A 24862-nucleotide genomic window follows, 5' to 3' on the forward strand; every position below is an offset into this window, starting at 1 on the left:
TATAGATTGTGGTCTAGTGGTCGTTTTGCTTGGTTTGCTTTGTTTTCCTTGTTGGTTGTTTATTCTTGTTTACTTTCATGAGGGTATGTCTCCTGACTGAACTAGTAAGGATGTTACCTTACTACTTGTTTTTGTTGGTTGTGAATATATAAAATCACCGGGGTAACCCTTTACCCAAAAAAGATAGGGATTCTTATAACCTAATGATGTGATCGGTTGTGTTATGCTTACTGTCCATGTTCAACTGTTGTTGTATATTCTGATTAATCTAGTGAATGAATGAGGCACCTTGTATAAATCAATGATTTGTTATAATACAAATCATGACCGAGCCGTTACGTAACTGTTATTGGTAATTGGGATTCATGTTAGATGATATGTGCCTTGATGTAATTGGTATGATCAATGGTTACTGTATGATGATGATTGCATGATTTTCTTATGATGATGATGACGGCTGTTAGGGTTTTTGACGTAACTGATGTTGTTCGACGTATCAGACTGTTTGACGAAATAGGAGTTTGGCAAAACAGAGAATGTGTTTCGCCAAGGGGTAATCGACGAAATAGGAAGGGTGTTTCGCCAAGGGTAGTTGACGAAACAGAATGTGTTTCGTCAACATGTGTTTCGCCGACTTGAATATTTTGCACAGTAACCTGACTTAACTCTGTTAGAAGTTAACTGAGATATTTAACTGCTGTTAAGTGATGTGCATGACTTATATGATAATGGATACATGCTAGCACTTCTGTGATTACCTATACGTGAACAACTTGGATATAAACTGATTATGTATACGTGCGTACCTTAGGACGTGATTGATTGACTGTGAGCACATACTTAGCATACCGAGCAAACCAAGGTGAGTTCACACAGCCAAGGCATGGGGTTCCCGGGTGGGAATGGGATTTGATGAATTATTGTGTATATTCAGGTGGTAGAACCTTACGATAAGATACGACTAGACTAGTAACACTTATTGAACTGATCTTCGCATACCCGCCAAGGGTTGGCCGCGATATTATGACTGACTTCGCACACCTTCCATAGGAAGGCCGCGAACTAAATTTACTAATCTTCGCACACCTGCCTGGGAGGCCGCGATACAAATAAACCTAGTCTAGAATACTTGGGAAAAACATCCCCTAATATCTTCGCATACCTGCCTGGGAGGCCGCGATGGAAACTAATACGATACATGACATAACGAACGAACATACTACTACTCGCACTATACTATTACTGAACTATTAACTGTGAACTCGCTCAACTAGTTGTTGACTCTCTGCTGCATGCCTTGCATGACCTTAGGTACTTATGGAGCTTGCACTAGGAAGGAGCAGGTCGTTGTGGAACATGGATCGTGGATGCCATGTTAAAACGTTTAAACAATCAAACTTAACATTACTTTGGGTTTACATTTACATACTTTGGATTTTCATTATTACGCTCCCGCTATTGATACTATGTTTGGTTTAGAACATCAATTGTATTGAATTGGGTTTCACGAACTATCTTATTTATATTATGCTATGTTCAATATGATTGATGGCTTGATCCTGGTCAGTCACGCTCCCAAGCGGTGGTACTCCGCGTGTGGATTTTGGGGGTGTGACACTAGGCTAGTCCCCACAAGTACTGCACAGTCCAGTAAGTCTCAGTAGAAGAAGAAGGAGCCTATTCGTGATTATTCATCTATTTCTTTTCCGGGTAGATTCAGGAGAGAGAAGGAAGCAGAGCAGTTCTCTAGATTCTTATGTTTGTTTAAGCAGCACCACATTAATCTTCCTTTCGTAAAGGCTCTAACGCAAATGCCTAAGTATGCCAAATTTCTGAAGGACATTCTTGGTAATAAGAAGAAGTTGGAGGAGTTATCACATGTGTCTTTGAGTAAGGAGTGCTCAACAGTTCTCCAAAGTCTTCTTCCCAAGAAGATGACTGATCCGAGTAGCTTCACTATTCCATGTTTGATTGGTGATCTATCAGTCAATAATGCTTTGGCCGACCTGGGAGCTAGCATAAATTTGATGCCCTATACAGTGTTTCCTAAGCTTAACCTAAGCGAGCCTTCTCCTACTCGTATGAGTCTCCAACTTATGGATCGGTCGGTGAAATATCCACGAGGGATTATGGAGAACATGTTAGTGAAAGTCGATAAGTTTATCTTTCCTGTTGACTTTGTGATTTTGGGCATGGATGAGGATGCTCGTGTACCTTTAATTCTAGGTTGACCAAACCTAACTACCGAGAGAACATTGATTGATGTTTATGACGTAAGCTGACGCTTCGCGTAGAGGATGATAGGGTTACCTTTGATATCAATAGGTCAATGACTCATACTAGAGAGCATGATTCGTTGACACCATCATGTCACACGTGGTCGTTGCTTGAGTCAGGTTTGCGGGCGTGATGCTTTGGACATGCAAATTTTGGATATGTTTACCCCGGAGTATGAGATGATTACTACATCATATGGGGAGTTCGAGAGTCATTAAGAGGTTTTTAAGGTAGTTGAGAGAAAGAAGCCTAAAAAAAGGCCATCTGTGGAGAGTCCCCCATCCCTGGAGCTGAAGGATTTACTATCTCTTTTGGAGTATGCCTTTTTGGATGAAGGTTCTCAGTTACTTATCATCAACTCTTCAGAGTTGACAGAGGAGGAAAAGACGAGACTGAGGAGTGTGCTTAAGGCACACAAGCAAGCAATTGTGTGGAAGCTTGCTGACATAAAGGGTATCAACCCTTCGTTCGGCACACATAAGATTCTGATGGAGGATGAGGTTAGGCTGTAACTTAGCAACACCACCGACTAAACTCGAAGCATAAAAGATGTGTTAAAGAAGGAAGTGATAAAATGGTTAGATGCGGGCCTCATTTACCCGAACTCTGATTCTGCATGTGTTAATCCAGTCTCGGTGGTGCCTAAGAAAGGGAGAATGACAATGGTTTTGAATGAGAAGAATGAGTTGATTCCCACCAAGACTGTTACAGGTTGGAGAGTCTGCATCGACTATCGCAGACTTAATGATGCCATAAAGAAATACCACTTTTCATTGATCAGATGCTGGAGCGCCTGTCAGGACAACAATTCTACTATTTCCTTGATGGCTTCTCAGGTTATTTCTAGATCCCCATTGCACCAGAGGATAATGAGAAAACCATATTTACATGCCCATATGGTACCTTTGCTTATATTCGTATGCCTTTCGGGTTATGTAATGCTCCAACGACATTTCAGCATTGCATGGTGGTGATATTTCATGATAAGATTGAGGACTCGATGGAGGTTTTCATGGATGATTTCTCTATTTTTGGGAGTTCCTTTTATATGTGTTTGCGAAATCTTGATCGTATGTTGGCTTGATGTGAGGAGACATATCTGATGCTGAACTGGGAGAAATGCCATTTCATGGTGAAGGAGGGCATAATTTTGGGTCATTAGATTTCATGGGAGGGTATTGAGGTCAATAGAGCTAAAATCGACATGATTTCTAGACTTTCATCGCTGACTTCTATGAAGTCTATTCGTAGTTTTCTAGGCCACACATGATTATATCATCGGATCATCCGTGATTTTTCTAATATCGCGAGGCCTATAACCCAATTGTTGGAGAAGGACGTTCCTTTTGATTTTTATAAGGAGTGAATGGGGACATTTGAGTTTCTTAAAGAGAAATTAGTGAGTGCGTCGATCCTTATCACTCTTGATTATAGCCTTCCTTTTGAGCTTATGTGTAACGCGGGTGATTTCGCGAAAGGAGCTGTTCTAGGACAACGTAGGAGAAATGATTTCATTCGATTTATTACGCGAGCGACCCTGAATGATGACCAGGATCGTTATACCACCGCAAAGAAAGAGGTTCTTGCAATGGTCTTTGCTCTTGATAAATTTCGTTCCTACCTGGTCCTTTCTAAGGTCGTAGTCTACACTGATCACGCGGCATTGAGGCATTTGTTCACAAAGAAAAACGGGAGACCACACTTGATTCAGTGGATTCTACTCTTGCATTCGAGATAAGAAGGGAGCAGAAAACATTGCAGCAGATCATTGTCCCGACTTGAGAGTCTCGAGAGTGATGAGAGGAGATTGGCGATAGTTTTCCTCATAAGAGTTTGATGTTTGTGAAACCCGAGGAAGAGGGAATGCCTTGGTATGCTGATATAGTGAACTATTTGAAGATAGGGTGATACAACCAGAGATGTCTTTCCATCAGAAGAGGAAACTGATAGCGGGCTTGAACTATTACTTCTGGGATGATCCGTATCCTTTTTGTGTTGGAGTTGATCAGATTGTGAGGAGATGTATTGCTGGAGAGGAGTGTACGCAGGTTCTCAGGCATTGTCATGAGGGGCCTATTGTAGGACATTTTGGAACTTCTTACACCAGGAGGAAGGTGTTGGATTCCGGATTCTAATGGCCAACAGAGTTTCGAGATACTCATGAGTTAGTTAGGAGTTGTGATGCTTGTCAGAGAGCAGGTAATTGTAACAACCCTAAAAAACATCCCATAAAAATCCGTAATCAAAACCCCGAGCGCGTGTCGATGAAAACTGAAAACGAAAAGAGTTGAGGATTGTCGCGTGGCACGATCGTGTCAGGTTCTCAAGATGACACGTGTTGCGCGACGGTGTCAGATTCTCGTCGCATGGCACGATGGGACCTTTGAGGATCGTCGCATGGCGCGACGATGTCAGATTCTCCGGATGACACATGTTCTCACGTGTCGCCACGTGGCAAGCCAATGTGGCTGACTAGGCTGACCTAGCCCTAGCTTACCTCGTCGCATGTCGCGACCCGACTGTTTTGGTTCGTCGTGTGGCGCGACGAGCACCAAATTCCATCTGGATAAACATGGCCTCCTTGAGTGACGCGGCGGAGAAACCATGTCTCGTCGTGTGGCGCGACATCACTTTTCAGGTATAAATAGAGCAGAAGTTGAGCTTTCAAAATGCACCATTCGATTTCGAAAAAATAGATCTGTCTAACCATCGTTTCTTAAATTCCCGAATCTCTGCGCCGATTCCCGTGTATGAAACCCTAATCACTGAAATGATACCCTGTTCGATTGATCAGAAACCCTAGCAACCAAAAGAAGAAGTTATGCCTGAATAAGGTGATACTTTACGTTGTTTGGATCTCGTAATTATCATTGAAGTTTGATTTGGTTTCTTACACTAATACGTGTTACATTGTGTATATCCAAGAACTAGGACTTAAACCCAGGAGGCTTGAAAACTCTAAATTCTGCAATGTGAGTCATTCTCTTTTATCAGATACTTTCAAAACCATAAATGTTTCCCAATTGTTACTTATATTACAGTGATTATGTCTTTGTATTCTTACTGGAAAACTATTGTCAGTATGTGGGGTTTTGTATACACTACTTGATAAGCTTCACTAGTTGAGAGAATAATAAACACTGATATGGCCATAGTCAAAAGAACTGCCGAGTGACAAATACCAGTAAGTAGTTGTAAGATATAAACAAATGTAAAAACTTTTAATGATGTAATTATAAGAAAGTGTCTTTTTATACAATTGAATGAATTAACCAACATTTTCTGCTGATCAAATGTTTTTAAAACGCGTTTCAGGTGATTTACTGTGAAGAGAAGGAAAAAGTGCTATGAGGCACTAAAGCTTAAATAAGTGGCTATGTAACCTGAATAAAACGTGTTTTGTAATTACAAGTTTATCCCCATGAAAATCCTTTATGTAAATATGGGTTTCATCCAATAGTTTATAAAATGAAAACTACAGTGTTTGAAAACTCGGATATTTTTCCTCATACCCGGTCGTGATGAAATTTTCGTTGCGATAATTTTAATAAACACACAAGTACCACTTGTGTTGTTTACAGATCCCGTCTAGGGTAGGGTCGAGGGTTGTGATAGTAATATCCCATCCTGTATTGAGATGCCCCAAAATCCTATGCAGGTGGTAGAGGTTTTTGATATCTGGGGTATTGGTTTCATGGGTCTGTTCCCGACGTCTCGTGGGAATCGATACACCCTTGTTGCTATAGATTATGTGTGGAAATGGGTGGAGGCTTACGCCTTGCCTAAAAATGACGCGAGGGTTGTGGTGAGATTTCTGAAGAAATTGTTTGCTCGCTTTGGTACCCTAAAGGCACTTATCAGTGATAAAGGTACCCAGTTTTGTAATGCCCAGATGGAGAAGGCATTGAAACACTATGGTGTCACTCACCGACTTTCGATTGCCTATCATCCACAGACGAGTGGGCTAGTGGAGAACACTAACTGAGGTATTAAGTATCTTTTGGAGAAAACTGTCAGAGAGAATCGCCTGGATTGGTTTGATAAGTTAGATGATGCATTATAGGCTTTCCGGACTGCATTTAAGACTCCTATAAGTACTACACCTTTTAGGATGGTTTATGGGAAGGCTTGACATCTACTGGTGGAAGTGGAATATCACGCATATTTGGCATTGAGAGCAGTTAATCTTGATATGGACAGTACGGGTAAACGTCGGTTTCTCAAGTTGCATGAGTTAGAGAAGTTTAGAGATGAGGCGTATATGAGACCACTAGGCTATAAGGAGAAGATGAAGAGGTTGCATGATAGTAAGCTGAGAGGAAATAATGAGTTTAACACGGGAGACAAAGGCCTTTTTAATTCTAGATTAAGATTTATCCCGGGTAAACTTAGGTCTAGGTGATCGGGACCATACATAGTTGATCAGGCTATTCCATATGGTACGGTTGAGTTGAAGGTCTAGGTGATCGGGACCATACATAGTTGATCAGGCTTTTCCATATGGTACGGTTGAGTTGAACAGTGGAGATGGTAAGACGTTTAAGGTGAATGGTCATCATTTGAAGCACTATATCGAGGGACCAGGAGAGGAAAGACTGGTGGAGCAACTTGACCTCCCATTAGTTGGTACTTTAGAGTGAGTTAAGAGCTTGTTTGTAGAGTTTGTACACTTTAGGTTCTGGTTTGTTTTCATTTTTGTACATTTTAGTCTGTTTTAATTTTAGCTAGTCTTGTTGAGTCAGGTTTTCTTTTGAGTCAATTTTGTTAGACCATTTTGAGACCGTAGGTACTTGAGTCGATTAGGGTCTAAAACGCTAGACAAGAATGAAGAATGATCAAGTACGCAACGGTCTAGGGGGAATACTGTTAGGTCATATGAGACCGTTGGTACTTGCTTTAGATGGTTATGGATTGTTTTGGTTAAGTTTATTAGACTTTGTAAAGTCTAGGGGCTAATATTGTAATATTTTGATAGTGGCAAATCTGACTTGGTGTAGTTAAGATTCCAGCAAATTTATAAATTTGCTGGCAAGTCAGACACTATATATAGCCCATGCCTTGTAACAAACTCAAGCTTTTGGCTCTTCAATGAATATTGGTGTTGTTACATTCTTGTGTTGATCTTGTGCTCAAATCTGATATCCAAGGTGGTTTATTGTTATATCTTATTGTTTGGATTCAATACAACACTTGTTGTATTCATTAATCCATTAGCTTCACCTTCATCTTTGATTCTTCTTAACTTTTCATATCTCAAACACCTAATCAATAGGTGTTATGGGTTAAAACAACCAACCACTGTGATCCGGATTCATTTTGGGATCTACAATTTGGTATCAGAGCCTTAGTGCTCTTGGTTGTTGTGTTTTTGTTGAGATTTTTTATAGTTTTGAAGGTTTTTCAAAAGTTTCAAAGTTTTCAAATTTTTGGACCTCAAATGGATTGATTTGGTGTGTTTAATCGATAGGTTGTTGTTAATATATAATTAGGGAGTCATTTTGGACATTTGATGTATCAAAACATGGTTTTTGAGCTGTATTTGAGTGATTAGAGGGTTTAAGTTCGTGTTAAACCCTCTGCTCAGCGAAGTTAGCTTGAAGTCAGTGAACAATTTTTGAATGCAGCGAAATTATTTTTGAAGCCAGCGAAATTATTTTGAAGCCAGCGAAATTATTTTGAAGCCAGCGAAATTATTTTGAAGCCAGCAAAATTATTTTGAATCCAGCGAAATTATTTTTGAAGCCAGCGAAATTATTTTGAAGCCAGCAAATTTAGTTTGAATACAGCAAAATTAGTTTGAATTCAGCAAATTTAACTTGAATATCGCAAAATTAACAGTTTCGCCGATCAAACACAAGCAAAATTGTTAATTACCAGCGAAATAGCGTCATTGACCCTGTAGCAAATTTATCGAAGGCGACTTCGAGGACAGTGATAAAGAACCACAGCGTTTTTATCACGGTGATCGGCGAATTTAGCCAAACTAACGTGTTTGTTAATTGTCTCAGCGAAATTAGCTATCTTCACTCGTGCAGGATCCATCCTCTATCCGGCGAAGTTATTGCATTGGTGAAGTTATCGACGAAATAGTTCTACGAAATTATTCTCAGAATCATCTTCCAGCGAAATTATTGTCTGATCAGCTTTCTTAAGTCAAAAACAAGTCAAGATGTCGTTGAATCAACTAAGTCCAATTGCTCAAGCAGAACTTGAGACCGGAACCACCACTAAACCACCAAAGTTGAAAGGAGCAGAAGATTTCGGTACTTGGAAGACTCGTATCCAGTCGTTCTTCGAATACACGGACTACAATCTGTGGCTCTCTGTCACCGCTGGACCCCACATTCCAACGGTTGTTCAAGGAGATGCAGTAGTTGCCAACAATGATGCAACTACCTTCACTGATGAAGACAAGGCCCTAATCCAACAGGACTGTCGTGCACATGCCGCCTTAACCATGGCTCTGTCAACTGATGACTGTAACATGTTTGAAAAATACAGAACAGCAAATGAACTCTGGCTCGCTTTGATCGAATATTACGAGGGAAACGAAGAGCTGATTGAGAGCAAAAGAATCATGGTTCAGAAGCAATACGACCTGTTTTGTGGAATTCATGGAGAAAGCCTTTCCGATCATATCAGTCGCTTTCGAAATATGATGACCAAGATGAAGAAGGCAGGAAATCATATCACTAACCGTGCTGTCATAAAGAAGCTTTTGGACTCACTTACAAAGGAATGGAGCCTAAAGTGCATGATGATCAAAAGGGATTTTCTCAACAATCCAAATCCTGTCACTCTAACCGATTTGATCAACACTTTGAAGGATTATGAAATGGATGTTAACAAACAAGAAATAAATACAACTGGTTACACCCCAAAGCCTGCTCAGACTTCTGCAGGATTGAAGAACGTGGCACTTCTTGCATCTGAAGATGTCAGTCAACAAGCTTCAGACACAACTTACTTCAACGCTTCCGCAAGCGCATCAAAGGCTCCACGGTCCAATGAAAAGACAGTTGTGCTCGGTGACACTCAAGCTAAAGAGAATGCTAAAGCAGAGGAACAAGTTCACAAAGCACTCATGGCAAAAATCTCGAGCGATTCTTTATCTTCATCGTCAAAACCTACCGAGAAACAGGCTACGGGAATCCCAAAAGGAGATGATGCTACCGACAAGGGTCTGAAGAGTATTCTCACTTTCTCCAAGCCTGAGAAAGACAAGAAGGTTGAAGAAGCTGTGAAGGCCACAGAGCAGGTTCAGAAAGAAACAACTTCTGTGAAGGAAGAGAAAGCGAAAGCCTCAGCTGTGGCCATGAAAACCGAATCCTCAAAAGAAAAGGCAGACAAGGATTTGAATTGAAAAAGAATAGCTTTGGAAAATTCCTCACAGATCAGAAAAGAAAATCATTGAAGATCACTGCAATGAAGACTCAAGCGGTGTTGCCTCAGAAGAGGAAAAGGAGACTTCAAGTCCTAAGGATGAGCAAAAATCAGAAACATCAAGCGAAGGTCGAACAACAGATGGTGAAAGCCCTGAATTTTCAAGTGAAGAAACCTCGAAAACCACAAGTGAAGATCAAACAACAAATGATGAAAGCTCCGAAGGCTCAAGTGTTGAAACAATTGAAGACCAAGATTCAGAAAGTTCAGGCGAAGATCAAAGCTGCAATGATTCAAGTTACGAAGCAAGTGAAGAGCAAAACTCAAGTGAATACCAAACGTCTGAAAATTCATCCGATTCCGACAGTGATGAAGAATGCTCAGAAGATGAAAGCAGAGTTGACAAGAAAATGAAGAAAGCCGAGAGTTCAAGATACACCGCATCAAAAGATTCTTCAAAAAGCTCAAGACACTCATCACTTACATCATCTTCTAACACCAAAAAGCCCAGACGTAAACGATGTTTTCGCTGTGATCATTTAGGACATACAGCGAAACATTGTAAAACCAAGAATTTTTCTAAACTAGAATATGATTTTGTTAAACATTTCACAAATCAGCTTGATTTTCTTAAGAAATCTGTTAAAAATCTGGTTAATTCAACAACTTATTTTTGGAAGCAAAAAGAGGACATCGTGGGTCAAAACCATGATAGATCCAAAGTGAAGCAAATCTGGGTTCCCAAATCAAACTGATTTGCGTATATACTTGTATTTCAGAATAAACTCCAGAAATGGCTTCGAATGCTCATGAAATATATCTAGCATGTCGACAGCGGATGGTCAAGACACATGACAGGCTTAAAGGAACTTCTGAAGAATTTTTGTTTTATTGATGGTGATTACGTGTCATTCACTGGAGATGAAAAGGGAGGGAAGATCGTTGGAATAGGAGATGTTGTATCTGAAGCACTTACTTTGGAAAATGTCAACTATGTTCCAGAATTGTGCTACAATCTCATGAGCGTATCACAAGTCAGTGATAAAGGAATAGCGGTGCTTTTCAACGACATGGAATGTTTGTTTCTCAAGCCTGAATATGTCGTTCCTGCAGAAATGATCATGCTCACTGTTACATGACAAAACAACACATACGTGCTCGACATGAAAAATGCCAAGACAAATGATAAAACCCGATTCAACCAACTGGTAACCTGGTTGGAAATGGTTGATTTCCTTGAGTGGAAATGAATCTTGTGATCCAAAATCATTCGTAAATACTCTATCTTTTGTCAATATTAAAAAAAAAAAACGTTTGTTGAAAGAAAAACAAGTATCGTGAAGCGTCGCCCACCAAAAAGATTTTCTGACTTTTAAAACTTTATTTTCAGGCAACGGACTTTCGAAAATAAAGATTTTAGGGGGGGGGGGTATTCCAGAAAATCCAATATTAGATGCTTGTGTCTGACTCCTGTTAGAAGAAATGATAGAAAATTGCTAACACTTTGTCATTTCTTGCAAAACAGAAAACAAAAAGAAATCGGGGTACCAAGCAACGACGTGTCGGTAGATTCAGCAACACCGACGAGTAAACTGTTGTTAGGGAGCAAAACATAATGTCTACACAAGAATTCTGGCTTTTCTCAGGCATTACACATCTCAGTGGGTAACACGTTGCGGCATATGGCTTAATGGTCTTGAATCTTGCGTTGACAGATTGCCAAAGTCTGAGATTTCGGGTCTTTATATTGGTATTTCATTCGGAGGATATCATAGTTGTTCTTCTGCTGCATCCAGATACATGCTGACCTAGACGCTATGATATTCTCTTAATAATAAGTGCCTTAAAAAAAAAGGCCAAACCCTTTCTAATAAGTGCCATTTTTGGCTAAAACCCATAATAAGCGCCATCTTTGGCCAAAATCCTCAGACAGATTAGTTTGGTAACTCTGCTGTACGGTGGTACTGACCTGTTCACCAAACTATCTGTCCTAGCCCTCGATAACTCTTGGGATCTCTGTTGTACGAAAGTACAGACCTGATCTCTGTTCTATCGTTGAAGAGAATGAAACCAATATACTCACCTGTTATGAGGAATCTTTGTGCATACCTTGATCGCGGGGGTATGTCCTGATGTGGGATTCACGGGGGCGTAATGATTCTATTCTCAATAGCTTGTGTGGGGGCCATCGAAGACTTGTCAATATTACCAAAAACATGATAAAAGCGCTCTCCAAAGGCATGTTGAAAGAAGGATGCATGGATTTAAGCGGACAAACATACTGGCAGTTTTTCTTGTACCCTGGTTAATTATAATAATAATAATTATAAATAAGAATTTGGAAAGTGTTGGCAATATGATCTTCTGCAGGTAAGTCGACGAGCGTCGAATGTCCGCATCAAATGGAACCCCTCCCCTGAGCTGAAAATTCGAAGTTCGGTGTCAGAATGGCCCAAACTTTCTCTGGTTTATAAATATTTCATAAGTTATGCTATTTTAAGCAAAAAAAAAATGGGCATGTTTTTCGAGAAAGTTTGAAATTTGTATCTGACCGGCGTAATTGTCTAAATGTCAAAAATATGTAGTGTTCTTGCCTGCATATTTGATTGCGCCTTTGTAAATATTTTTACTTCTTTTATTACTACTTCTACCCTCTGCAAATACACATTATAGCACTTTGCAATCCAGATCTTACTTAGCTCGTTTGTATGTTTAAGAATACAAGAACTGTTAGAAACGAGATCAAGAGAAACGGAATAATGCAGGATTGAAGATATATTCTGCAAATGTTTTATTTGAAGTTTCTCACACTAAAACCAAGAACAAGATATTGAAGAAGATCCCCAACAGATTGCATAAAGCAGATACAAGTGAAAGAAAAGGCGGGGTGATTCGGTGCTACAAGCTGATCTTGAGATGCTAACTTTACCCGCGAAGGGATACACGTGAGCTGTGAGAAAGGTGAGAGAAAGAAAGACTGAGATGATGGAGATGTTATTCAAAAATTGAAGAAAAGAAAGAGTGTGACAAAGCTCGAGAGAAGAAAGAAGTTATCATCAATCGCTTGCTTCAAAAGACAAGCTTCTTTCATCAGAATCAGAATTTCGAGAAATTAAATCTCCAATGTCATCCACATACAATGTCACATTGAAGGATGCAAGTGAAGTTGATAACAAGCAAACTCCATCACAGCACATCATGGGAAAAGATGCAACAAATCCTGTCACCAGAGTCAAGGAATGAAGACGCTCAAGTACGCAACGGTCTAGGGGGAATATTGTTAGACCATTTTGAGACCGTAGGTACTTGAGTCGATTAGGGTCTAAAACGCTAGACAAGAATGAAGAATGATCAAGTACGCAACGGTCTAGGGGGAATACTGTTAGGTCATATGAGACCGTTGGTACTTGCTTTAGATGGTTATGGATTGTTTTGGTTAAGTTTATTAGACTTTGTAAAGTCTAGGGGCTAATATTGTAATATTTTGATAGTGGCAAATCTGACTTGGTGTAGTTAAGATTCCAGCAAATTTATAAATTTGCTGGCAAGTCAGACACTATATATAGCCCATGCCTTGTAACAAACTCAAGCTTTTGGCTCTTCAATGAATATTGGTGTTGTTACATTCTTGTGTTGATCTTGTGCTCAAATCTGATATCCAAGGTGGTTTATTGTTATATCTTATTGTTTGGATTCAATACAACACTTGTTGTATTCATTAATCCATTAGCTTCACCTTCATCTTTGATTCTTCTTAACTTTTCATATCTCAAACACCTAATCAATAGGTGTTATGGGTTAAAACAACCAACCACTGTGATCCGGATTCATTTTGGGATCTACAAATTTTAGCCTGGGTTTGTTTGTTTTATCATGTGCAGGTTTGTTTACCCCATTCGTACTCAATCTCCATTCGGGCGGGTGATTCGAAGTTGTTTACCATCTTGTAGAGGCAACCCAAGTGTACTAGTTGTCAGATGGCTGCGAATGGAATGATATACAGCCGTGTTCGCTTTGGATTGGATCATGAAGATTTTTGCTACCCCAAACGAGTTTGTTCCTTATTTTAGGTTTTTATCTATGCTTTATTTTTAGTGGGTTTTCCATCCACATTGAGGACAATCCGAGATTTAAGTGTGGGGATAGGAAACTTCGCTTTTATGTAGTTTGAGTCTAAATGTTGTTAAAAAATTGTTTTTTAAGTCTTGTAAAATTTTGCATTAAAATGGAAGATGATAGGTGTAATCGAGTTGTTGTTTTTCAATTACTATATATATATATATATATATATATATATATATATATATATATATATATATATATATATATATATATATATATATATATATATATATATATATATATGAGATAATTAAACAATAAAAAATGCATCTAACTTGGGATATCTAGGTAGGCCCAACCATTTGAAAGGTTCCTTATTCCTGATTTTAACAATCTTTTCCGAAGTTTCAAGCACAAGTTCCGGGCCTGTGATCTGGCTGTGACCCACCTCAGCCCAACAGAGAGGTGAACGACATCTCCGTCCGTATAATGCTTCGAATGGAGCTGCCTGGATACTTGTATGGTAGCTATTGTTATAAGAAAACTCTATCAAAGGCAAGTGCTTCTCCCAACCCTTGCCAAAATCGATCACGCACGCTCGTAGCATGTCCTCAAGTGCCTGGATGGTTCGCTCACTTTAACCATCCGTCTGTGGGTGGTAAGCAGTGCTCATGTCGAGACGCGAGCCGAACGATTTGTGTATCGACTACCACAATTCCGAAATGAAACGCGGGTCACGATCAGAGATAATAGAGGTCGGCACATCATGCCTAGAAACCACCTCTTTAAGATAAACAACGGCTAGTTGCGAGAACTTATCCATTTCCTTGATTGCTAGAAATGTGCTGACTTTGTGAGACGATCAACGATCACCCAGATAGTATCGTTTCCGTTTTGAGTTCTCGGCAAGCCTGTGACAATATCCATTGCGATTTGCTCCCATTTCCACATGGGTATTTCTGGTTGCTGAAGTAGACCCGAAGGTTTCTGATATTCCACCTTAACTTTAGCACAAGTCAGACACTTACTCACGTAAGTCGCGATGTGAGCCTTCATCTTCGGCCACCAGTACAAAACCTTGAGATCCTGATACATTTTATCCAAACCCGGATGAACAGAGTATCGAGACTTGTGCACTTCATACATCACAAGTTCTCTAAGATTTCCAAATAAAGGAATCCATATTCGTTCCATGCAATAGAGAATACCATCTGATCTCTCTACAAGTCATTTTTCCATGCCCCTTAAGTACTCTGCTTCAATGTTTCCTCTTTCAATGCTTCAGTTTGTGCCTTACGGATCTGGTCAGGCAAATTAGAATGGATGGTGAGCTGCAAAGCGCGAACACGTGTGGGTTTTGATTCCTTTTGGTTGAGGGCATCGGCTACAACGTTAGCCTTACCCGGATGATACTTGATTGCACAATCGCAGTCGTTTAAAAGTTCTACCCAGCGACCCTGTCGCATATTCAATTCCTTCTGGTCAAAGATACGCTGAAGGCTCCTGTGGTCGGTATAAATAGTGCATTTTGTATCGTACAGGTAATGCCTCGAGATTTTTAGCGCAAACACCACGGCTCCCAACTCTAAGTCGTGTGTTGTATAATTCCTCTCGTGAACCTTCAACTGTCGAGAGGCGTAGGCTATCACCTTCTCGCGTTGCATCAACATGCAACCAAGACCCTGAATAGAAGCATCACCATATACCATGAAATCTTCGGTACCTTCTGGTAAAGACAAGATCGGTACGCTGCAGAGTTTTTGTTTCAGCAACTGGAAAAGCATCTTCTTGTTTCGTTCCCCATGCGTATACAACACCTTTCTGTGTCAACGAGGTGAGAGGTTGAGCGATCTTCAAGAAGTCATTGATAAATCTCCGATAATACCCAGCGAGACCAAGAAATTGTCGCACCTCCGAAGGATTCTTTGGTGCCGCCCAATTTCTAATAGCGTCGATCTTTGCAGGATCCACGTGTATTCCCGATTCATTCACAATGTGACCAAGGAAGTGTACCTCTCGAATCTAGAAGTCACACTTAGAGAATTTCGCGTAAAGCTGCTCCTTCCTTAGAAGCTCTAAGATAAGACGCAAGTGTCGCTCGTGATCCTCCTTGCTCTTTGAATAGATCAGAATGTCGTTGATAAAAACAATAACGAAGTCGTCGAGATACGGTTTGCATACACGGTTCATGAGGTCCATGAAGATCGTTGGTGCGTTCGTCAACCCAAATGGCATAACTAAGAACTCATAGTGCCCATACCGCGTTCGAAAAGCCGTTTTTGGAACATCCTCCTCTCGGACTCTCATTTGATGATAGCCCGATCTTAAATCAATCTTTGAGTAAAAACTTGACCCTTGCAACTGATCAAACAGGTTGTCAATACGTGGTAAAGGATAGTCGTTCTTGACAGTCACCTTGTTAAGTTCCCGATAATCTATGCACATATGAAAGGACCCATCTTTCTTCTTCACAAACAGAACTGGGGCTCCCCATGGCGAAGAACTGGGTCGGATAAAACCTCTATCCAACAGTTCTTGAAGTTGATTGGATAGCTCTTGCAACTCTCCAGGTGCAAGACGATAAGGAGCACGAGCAATTGGAGCCGCTCCTGGTGCAAGATCAATCTGAAATTCCACTTGACGATGAGGTGGTAAACCAGGTAGTTCCTCAGGAAATACATCAGGAAATTCACGAATAACTGGCAGGTCTTCGATCTTTCTTTCTTCAGATGGAGTATCAGTAACAAGTGCTAGAGTAGCAGGATACCCCTTTCGCAGACACTTCTGCGCTTGCATAGGTGAGATGATACCAACCATCGCCCCACTATGATGCCCTTGAACCGATAAAGACTCTCCACTGGGGAGAGAAATACGTACGATCTTCTCCTTACATAGAATCTCAGCTTGATGCTTAGACAACCAATCCATACCCACCACTACATCAAAACTACCGAGGGTAACAGGAAGGAGGTCAATGTCAAACACTTGACCCACAAGATCTAATTTACACCCAAAAAGGACATGTGAAGCTTCAATCGTTTTACCATCGGCTAATTCTACTACATGCTTAGCTTCTAGAGGTGTTGGAGCTAACTCTAACCGTTGACTGAACTCTAGGGACACATAACTCCAATCGGCACCGGAATCAAATAATACAGAAGCAAAGAGGTTGTTCACAGAAAACCTACCAGTCACGACATTTCCGTTGTTCCTAGCATCACCATCACCAATTGTAAATACCCTTCCACGAGCTCCATTGCCCCCATTGTTGCCATTATTGTTGTTCCCAGCAATGTTGTTGTTGTTCTGACGGTTGTGGTTATCGTTGGCAATCTGATTCAGCTGAGGGCAATCCTGTTTAATATGACCCTCATCCCCACACTGGTAACACCCCTTCTTGAAGCCTTGGTTCTGGTGGGGCTGCTGCCTTTGCTGTTGTTGATGCTGCTGATTCTGCTGCTTCGGGTACGAAACTCTATAGTCTTTTGCCATATGACCCACCTTATCACACTGGTGGCAAGCTCGGATACACGGACCATGATGATGATACCCACACTTGTTGCATTTTGGCTTCCTACCAACATAGGAGCCTTGACTCTGATTGCTGCCCTGGCCTTGGTAAACTGAGGACGACTGACTGAAACTACGGTTATTGCTGTTGTCAGGCCTTTTCTGAGATTGGCTTGCACTGGTTGCTTTGTCAGCATCGTTTCATTTACGCTTGTTATCACTAGCAGGTGTGGTAGCTGTAGCAGCAGGGGTAATAGCAGAAACACGGGCGGTAGCGATCCACGCTCGACCTCCTGGTCAGTAATCTTATGTGCTAAACGGATGATCTAAGGCAGATTGTTAAGGTTTGCAGCAGTGACCAAACTCTTTACTGCTGGTGCTAAGCCCTTGATATACAACTTAATTCGTCGAGGTGGGGGTCGAGATAGGTTAGGGCACATGTTTGCTAGCTCATGTGATCTCTTTGTGTACGCTTAAATTTCGGACCCATCCATCTTCAGATTGTAGTACTCGTTCTCAAGTTTCTGAATCTCGTCACGAGGACAATACTCTTCCCGCATTAACTCCTTGAAGTCATCCCAAGTTGTTGCATTTGCCATTTCAATACCCAACATCTGCACTTGGGCATTCCACTAGGTTAGGGCACCATCCTCCAATGTGACAGTAGCATACTTCACCCGGTCCCCCACGGGACAGTTACACACAGCGAACACTGATTCAGCTTTCTCGAACCATCGAAGTAGCCCCACAGCCCCTTCAGTCCTACTGAAGGTCTGTGGCTTACAATCCATGAATGTCTTAAACGTGCAAGCAGGCGGATTGTTCTGATTATGATTCACTTGCTGACCTAATAAACGAAAATGAAAGATACAACACATGGGTAAGAGTTGGGTACACGACACATGAATAAGGAATATTTGGCACATTTCGTACTAGCTTGATAGGCTGCCAAAGCCTCAGCCACATGGGTGTTGATCAGGTCAGTCAATTCGGCCTGAGTCATAGCAATGTGACCACGTGTGTGACCTCGTCCGCTCATGATTCTAAATAGGAAAAACTGGAAACAGGTCAAAAGTCGAGATAAAGTAGGAGTCAAACCTCACGATGACTTCTACGGACTACTAGTTTACACCAAACAACAAAGCGGAACCCCTTTCACACTCGTTAGGCCTTACTGGGATTCACATGCTGTCACAGCCCCCGATCCCTGTACCCGGGAACGGGCGGTCGTGAGCCAGTTTCGGTGGTATCACGTTTATTTTATTCAATTTGGCAGCGGAAATTTTCATCAGGACCGTAGTTAGGAAATATTTAATCAGAGTAAACCACCTCGTTTAATAATATTAAACATATGGGAAAAACCCAAGTTTTCAATACACACGTTTCATAGGAATAAATCCTATTTATTTATTAAAAAACATCTCTTTTATTCTTAGGTAACTTTATTGCCACTTTTCCAAGCCTTCAGTGCTGTCCAGCTGGCTTCTATTTGGCTTTCACATATTGTTACCTAAAACGCGTTTTAAAAACATTTTGTCAGTGGGAAATACTGGTGAGTGAATCCCAGTTTAATCAAGTTTATGTAAAAATAATTTCACAGTGAACAGTATTGAGGGCGCATCCGCAATTACATTTGTTTCCAAGTTATATCAATTACCACCACTCGGTACTGTCGTTCCGACTTATGGTCATGTTACTCCTTTACCAGGTGGTAACAAATTTTGTATACAAAACCCCAAATTTACCGACTGTAATTGTATTCTTACAAATACTCAATAACTGTCATTCGCATGGAAATTTAAGGTTTTGTAAAAACAGTTAACAAAAAGATTTACAAAAAGTGGATCAACTCACATTGCTGTCTTAGGTTATTCTTTAGGGTTTCCTGGTGAATATCTATAAATTACACAAATGCACGTGTGTTAGTATAATAACCCATTTTAACATTAGTAATACCCTCCCCGATACGGCATTCCAACGACTACGTCGGGCAGAACCACGACAGCCGTTACGGAACCCTAGATCAATCGGGCAGCGTATCTAATACGTCTCCAGGGGTTATAATACTTACATCGTAGCAGAACCTCGCTATTTTAGGGGGTATAATGCCCGGGTATAGTAACGCCACTACAGAAAATTAAGAAAGAAAGAAAGGAATGAACGAGTAGACTGAAGGCCCGTTGCCCTCTTTATATAGGGCTGTAATCGCGTCTCCACGCGGCCCGCGTGAAGAACAGGCCAAGCTTACGCGGCCCGTGTCAACGTGGGTCAACGCGTAGCTTGGCTGGGTCATCGTATAGCTCCGCCGTGTGTTGGGCCACGTGGCGGCCCAGGGCTGCGCCACAATTCAGGACACTCACGGCCCGCGTTAACTTAAACGAAACCATACGCGGCCCGCACGAACTAAACATTGCAGCGGAGTTCATTTATATACTAATGCGGCCCCCCTTAAGTTGAGGTGAGGCCCTACGCGGCCCGCCTCAGCTTACTTTTTAAGGTTTTTAATTTATTTTATATGTTATAGTGTATTTTGGGCTCGGTTTTCACATACGGGGCACATACAAAAACATATTGATACATTTCAAGATATGTTAGGGTGTCAGAAATAAGAAATATTATGAGGGTGTCGGTTTTACCGAGGGTTGTTATATCCTCCCCACCTTGTTTTAGAGCTCGTCCTCGAGATCTACTGGAACAAGTGTGGTTATTTCTTTTGCATTTCCGATTCAAGTTCCCATGTGTATTCAGGTCCTCTTTTGGAGTCCCACTTTACTTTGACTAGAACTAATCTCTTATGCTTGAGATTCTTAATTTTTCTATCTTCAATTTGTAGAGGTCTCTCTACAAATTTGAGTTGTTCATTTACCTCTATATCCTTGAGAGGTACTACGAGTGATTCATCAGCTAGGCACTTTTTGAGATTAGATACATGAAATACATCATGTATTCCTGCCATTTCCTCTAGCAGTTGTAGCTGATAGGCTACAGGTCCTATTCTTTTAATAATCTTGAAAGGTCCAATATACCTGGGACTTAGCTTTCCTCTTTTAATGAATCTTACCACTCCTTTCCAAGGAGAGACTTTTAACAATACTTTATCTCCTACTTGAAATTCTAATGGTTTGCGTCTGTTATCAGCGTAGCTCTTTTGTCGATCACGTGCTGCTTTTAATCGTTCCTTGACTTGAATGATTTTGTCAGTTGTTTCTTGTACTATTTCAGGTCCAGATAATTGTTTTTCCCCAATTTCTGCCCAACAGACTGGGGTTCTGCACTTTCGTCCATAAAGTGCTTCGAATGGTGCAGCGTTGATACTTGTGTGATAACTGTTATTATAAGAAAATTCTATTAGAGGTAAGTGTTCGTCCCAATTACCTCCGAAATCAATTACACAAGCTCTAAGCATGTCTTCCATTGTCTGGATTGTCCTTTCGCTTTGCCCGTCTGTTTGAGGATGATAAGCTGTGCTTAAGTTCAACTTGGTTCCCATTGCTTTTTGGAAACTTGACCAAAAATGAGAAGTAAAACGGCTATCCCTATCAGAAACAATTGATAAAGGAATGCCATGTAAAGAAACGATTTCATTTACATACAATTTGGCTAATTGTTCCATACTAAAGGTTTCCTTCATTGGTAAGAAATGAGCTGACTTGGTTAGCCTATCTACAATCACCCAGATTGTATCATTACCTTTCCTTGTTTTGGGTAATTTGGTAACAAAATCCATTGTTATCAATTCCCATTTCCAAACCGGCATTTCTAATTGTTGCAACAAACCTGAGGGTTTCTGATGTTCAGCTTTAACTTGCGAGCAAGTTAAACATTTAGAAACATAGGCTGCTATATCCTTTTTCAATCCTATCCACCAGAAATTTTTCCTTAAATCCTGGTACATTTTATCACTTCCTGGATGCATCGTATATTTAGACTTATGAGCTTCTTCTAATATACGGTGACGTAAGTTTCCTAATTTAGGTATCCAAATTCTCTTTTTATGGAATCTCCAAATTCCATCTGTTCCTTGTTCTAATTCCTTAATCATTCCTTTTAATTTTTCAGTATCTTCCTTGATTACTGATTCTTGTGCTTTTCTAATCTGATCGTTTAAATCTACTTGTAGATTTAATTTAAGAGAACGTACCCTTTTTGGCTTTTCGTGATACTTTCGACTTAAAGCATCTGCCACTACATTTGCTTTTCCTGCATGATACTGGATATCACAATCATAATCACTAAGTAATTCCATCCAGCGTCTTTGTCTCATATTCAACTCTTTTTGCCCGAAGACATATCTTAAACTTTTATGATCTGTGAAAATAGTAAACTTACTACCATAAAGATAATGTCTCCAAATCTTAAGGGCAAAAATTATAGCTCCTAGTTCCAAATGATGGGTTGAATAATTTTCTTCATGACTCTTAAGTTGTCTAGAGGCATAAGCTATAACCTTTTGACGTTGCATTAATACACATCCATAACCTAACTTTGAAGCGTCACAAAAGACTACAAAGTCTTCAGTTCCTTCTGGTAACGCTAGTATGGGTGTATGGGTTAATCTTTGCTTAAGGATTCTAAAGGCTTCTTCTTGTTTTGGTCCCCATTCAAATTTAACAGATTTACAGGTTAACTTAGTTAAAGGAATGGCTTTTCTAGAAAAATCTCGGATAAATCTTCTATAATAACCGGCCAATCCTAAGAAACTTCTAACCTCAGTTGGTGACTCTGGGGTTTTCCATTTGGTAATTGCCTCGATCTTTGTTGGATCTACATGAATTCCTTCATGGTTAACTAAATGTCCGAGAAATTGTACCTGTTCTAACCAAAACTCGCACTTTGAAAACTTCGCATAAAGTTTCTCCTTTCTCAATAAACTTAAAAGTAAGTGCAAGTGTTTTGCATGCTCCTCTTTACTTTTAGAGTAAATTAGAATATCATCTATGAAGACAATTATGAATTTATCCAAATATGGTTTACATATTCGGTTCATCATGTCCATGAATGCGGCTGGGGCATTGGTTAAACCAAATGGCATGACAGTAAATTCATAATGACCATACCTTGTTCTGAATGCGGTTTTAGGAATATCCTCTTCCTGTACCTTTAATTGATGATATCCTCATCTTAAATCGATTTTAGAGAAAAATCGAGCTCCCTGAAGTTGATCGAACAAATCATCGATCCTCGGTAATGGATACCGATTCTTAATCGTGACTTTGTTCAATTCACGGTAGTCAATGCACATACGCATTGATCCGTCCTTCTTCTTAACGAATAAAATCGGTAAGGTGCTTTGGCAATCGGTGCTGTCCCTGGTAACAGGTGAATTCTGAATTCAACTTCTCTATCTGGCGGTGGTCGTGGCAATTCTTCTGGAAAGACATCTGAAAACTGGGACACTACTGGAATATCTTTTAATTCTTTTCCTTTCGTGTTAGTGATTATAGAAATCAAATACACTATAGATCCTTTCCTTATATAACTTGCAGTTTTCATCACAAAGATGAATTTAGTGGATCTAGATTGTTTATCTCCTTTAATTGTGATCTTTTCACCTCTTGGTGATTTTATCTGAATTGACTTTTGATCACATAAGATATTGGCTTTGTTGTCTATTAACCAATCCATTCCTAACACGACATCAAATCCTACCAGATTCATTGGGTAAAGGTTTGCAATAAACTTTTGATTAAAAATTTCTATTCTTGCTCCTTGCAAGACTTCAGAAATCTTAACGGTTTCTCCATTTGCTGTCTCTACTAGACATTCTTGTGGTAGTTTAGTTAATGATTGATTTAGAAGTTTGCAAAATGAAGTATTAATAAAACTTTGGTTGGCACTAGAGTCAAATAATACTTTAGCAAAAATATCATTAACTAAAAACGTACCAGCAATGACGTCCGGAATTAGTCTAGCTTCGTCTGCAGTTAGAACGAATGCTCTAGCATTTTTAGTGTTCTTGTTGTTTGCAGCTGGGGCTAACTTTGGACAGTTTGGCTTGATATGACCTTTTTCTCCACAATTGAAGCACATTCCATTAGTTGGTTTTCTTCTGCATGTCTCCTCCTTATGTCCTGGTGCTTTGCAGAAATTGCAGTAAGTAGAGCATCTTCCAGAATGCTTCTTTTTGCAGGCTTTGCAGTATGGTGCAGAGGTAGAACCTATATTCCTACGGTTAGAATTCCCAGAACGGAATTCTTGAGTAAGCCTTTGGGTTAGGTTTCTCCTCTGCTCTTCTTCTCTAGTTCTCACTAGTTCATCAGTCATGGTATTGGCTAGTTCTACATCTTCCTCTATGGTTTGGGGTCTAGCTGCCTTGACTACATGTCTAATCTCTCCAATTAATCCCCAGATGTAACGGGAGATTAACACTGGTTCTGGTGATGCAAGGGTAGGTACTATCCTAGCATATTCAAAGAATGTGGTAGTGTAACCCTTACTGTCTACCCCGACCATTCTAAGATTCAGAAACTTATTTGCTATCTGTTCCTTTTCATTGGGAGGGCAAAATTTTCTTTCTACCATATTCTTAAATTCCTCCCATTCCATGTTATAAATCCTATCACTTCCTCTCGACTGGAGGATAGTGTTCCACCATTCTAAGGCTGCGTTTTTAAATAGATTTGAAGCAAACATTATCTTATCTTCTTCAGCACATTTGCTTATTTTTAGAACAGCCTCAGTTTTCTCTATCCAGCGTAGGGCTGCAATGGGTCCTTCATTGCCCGAGAATTCTATTGGTTTACAGGACCAGAATTCTTTGTAAGAACAACCATATGGCATGGTTCTTCTTCTTTTGGGAATGGGCGCTTGAAGTACGAGTCCATTGTTCACGCTGTGTTCCGGTTCACTTGGTCGTTTACTGCGATGGGTTACTTTTATTATTTGCTTCTTGAACTGTTTGAATAATAAATGACATTGCATCTATAATTCCTTGTGCCACTATATGTTGAACGGCACTATTATCCATTTGGTTTCCATTGTTGTTTGGATTCTCATTAACCACGTTATTGTTACTCTGGTTATTGTTATTCAGATTATCGTGATTTTCCTCGTCGGCCATCTGAATTTTAAACAGTTACCAAATATTAATATCACAATTAATATTTGAATATAGCCAATCACATGACACACACTTTTAACCAAAAGCGTCGAGCATTGCGACTTTTACTCTATTTATATAGTATGCATCATTACACACAAGTACTAAAATTTAAATTACAATACCGACTGAAATATAAAGCTACAATACTAATAGTAGGCATCCGTAGTTTTTTTTTCTAACACATACACACATATATTATTTTATTATTATTATTATTACTACTACCGTTCCTGTCATCACATTCACTGATATGGATTCATCCAAAAATCCATATTACGCTCATCGTATTTCCATACGAGGCGTTCTCCCACCTGTCGCATTCTCTCACTGCTTTCTAAAATTTCCTCCCCAAAAGTCCTAAGTTCTTGGACATTTTCTGCACTCATTGGGGGTGCAGGTTCTAGGACTGGGTTTGGAAACTGGGGTACGGGTTCCTGATACGGAGGCATAGGGGCCTGGTACGGGTATGGATTCTCTAAAATTTCCCTAACATATGCATCACTAATGTTGTAGGGATCTTGAGGATCT

The 24862-nt window shown here is 40.1% G+C and overlaps 2 protein-coding genes across 2 annotated transcripts; both read left to right on the plus strand.

Annotated features, from left to right (window-relative positions):
* The first annotated feature begins 1811 nt into the window (after positions 1–1811).
* LOC110925426 lies at positions 1812–2231 on the plus strand. The gene has a single exon (XM_022169384.1). It carries the CDS (start codon positions 1812–1814, stop codon positions 2229–2231), a length of 420 nt encoding a protein of 139 aa, XP_022025076.1.
* Positions 2232–6469: 4238 nt separating this feature from the next.
* LOC110925425 lies at positions 6470–6917 on the plus strand. The gene is made up of 2 exons (XM_022169383.1): positions 6470–6659; positions 6760–6917. Exons 1-2 carry the CDS (start codon positions 6470–6472, stop codon positions 6915–6917), a joined length of 348 nt encoding a protein of 115 aa, XP_022025075.1.
* Positions 6918–24862: the final 17945 nt, after the last annotated feature.

This window comes from Helianthus annuus, chromosome 17 (assembly GCF_002127325.2).
Source record: "Helianthus annuus cultivar XRQ/B chromosome 17, HanXRQr2.0-SUNRISE, whole genome shotgun sequence".
Lineage (NCBI taxonomy): Eukaryota > Viridiplantae > Streptophyta > Magnoliopsida > Asterales > Asteraceae > Helianthus > Helianthus annuus.

Bases quoted from the DNA above. Each gene is read 5' to 3' on its own strand.
- LOC110925425 (XM_022169383.1), top strand. From the start codon at position 6,470: ATGGACAGTACGGGTAAACGTCGGTTTCTCAAGTTGCATGAGTTAGAG. The intron at 6,660-6,759 runs GTAAACTTAGGT...GACCATACATAG, and splicing joins TAGATTAAGATTTATCCCGG to TTGATCAGGCTTTTCCATAT.
- LOC110925426 (XM_022169384.1), top strand. From the start codon at position 1,812: ATGCCTAAGTATGCCAAATTTCTGAAGGACATTCTTGGTAATAAGAAG.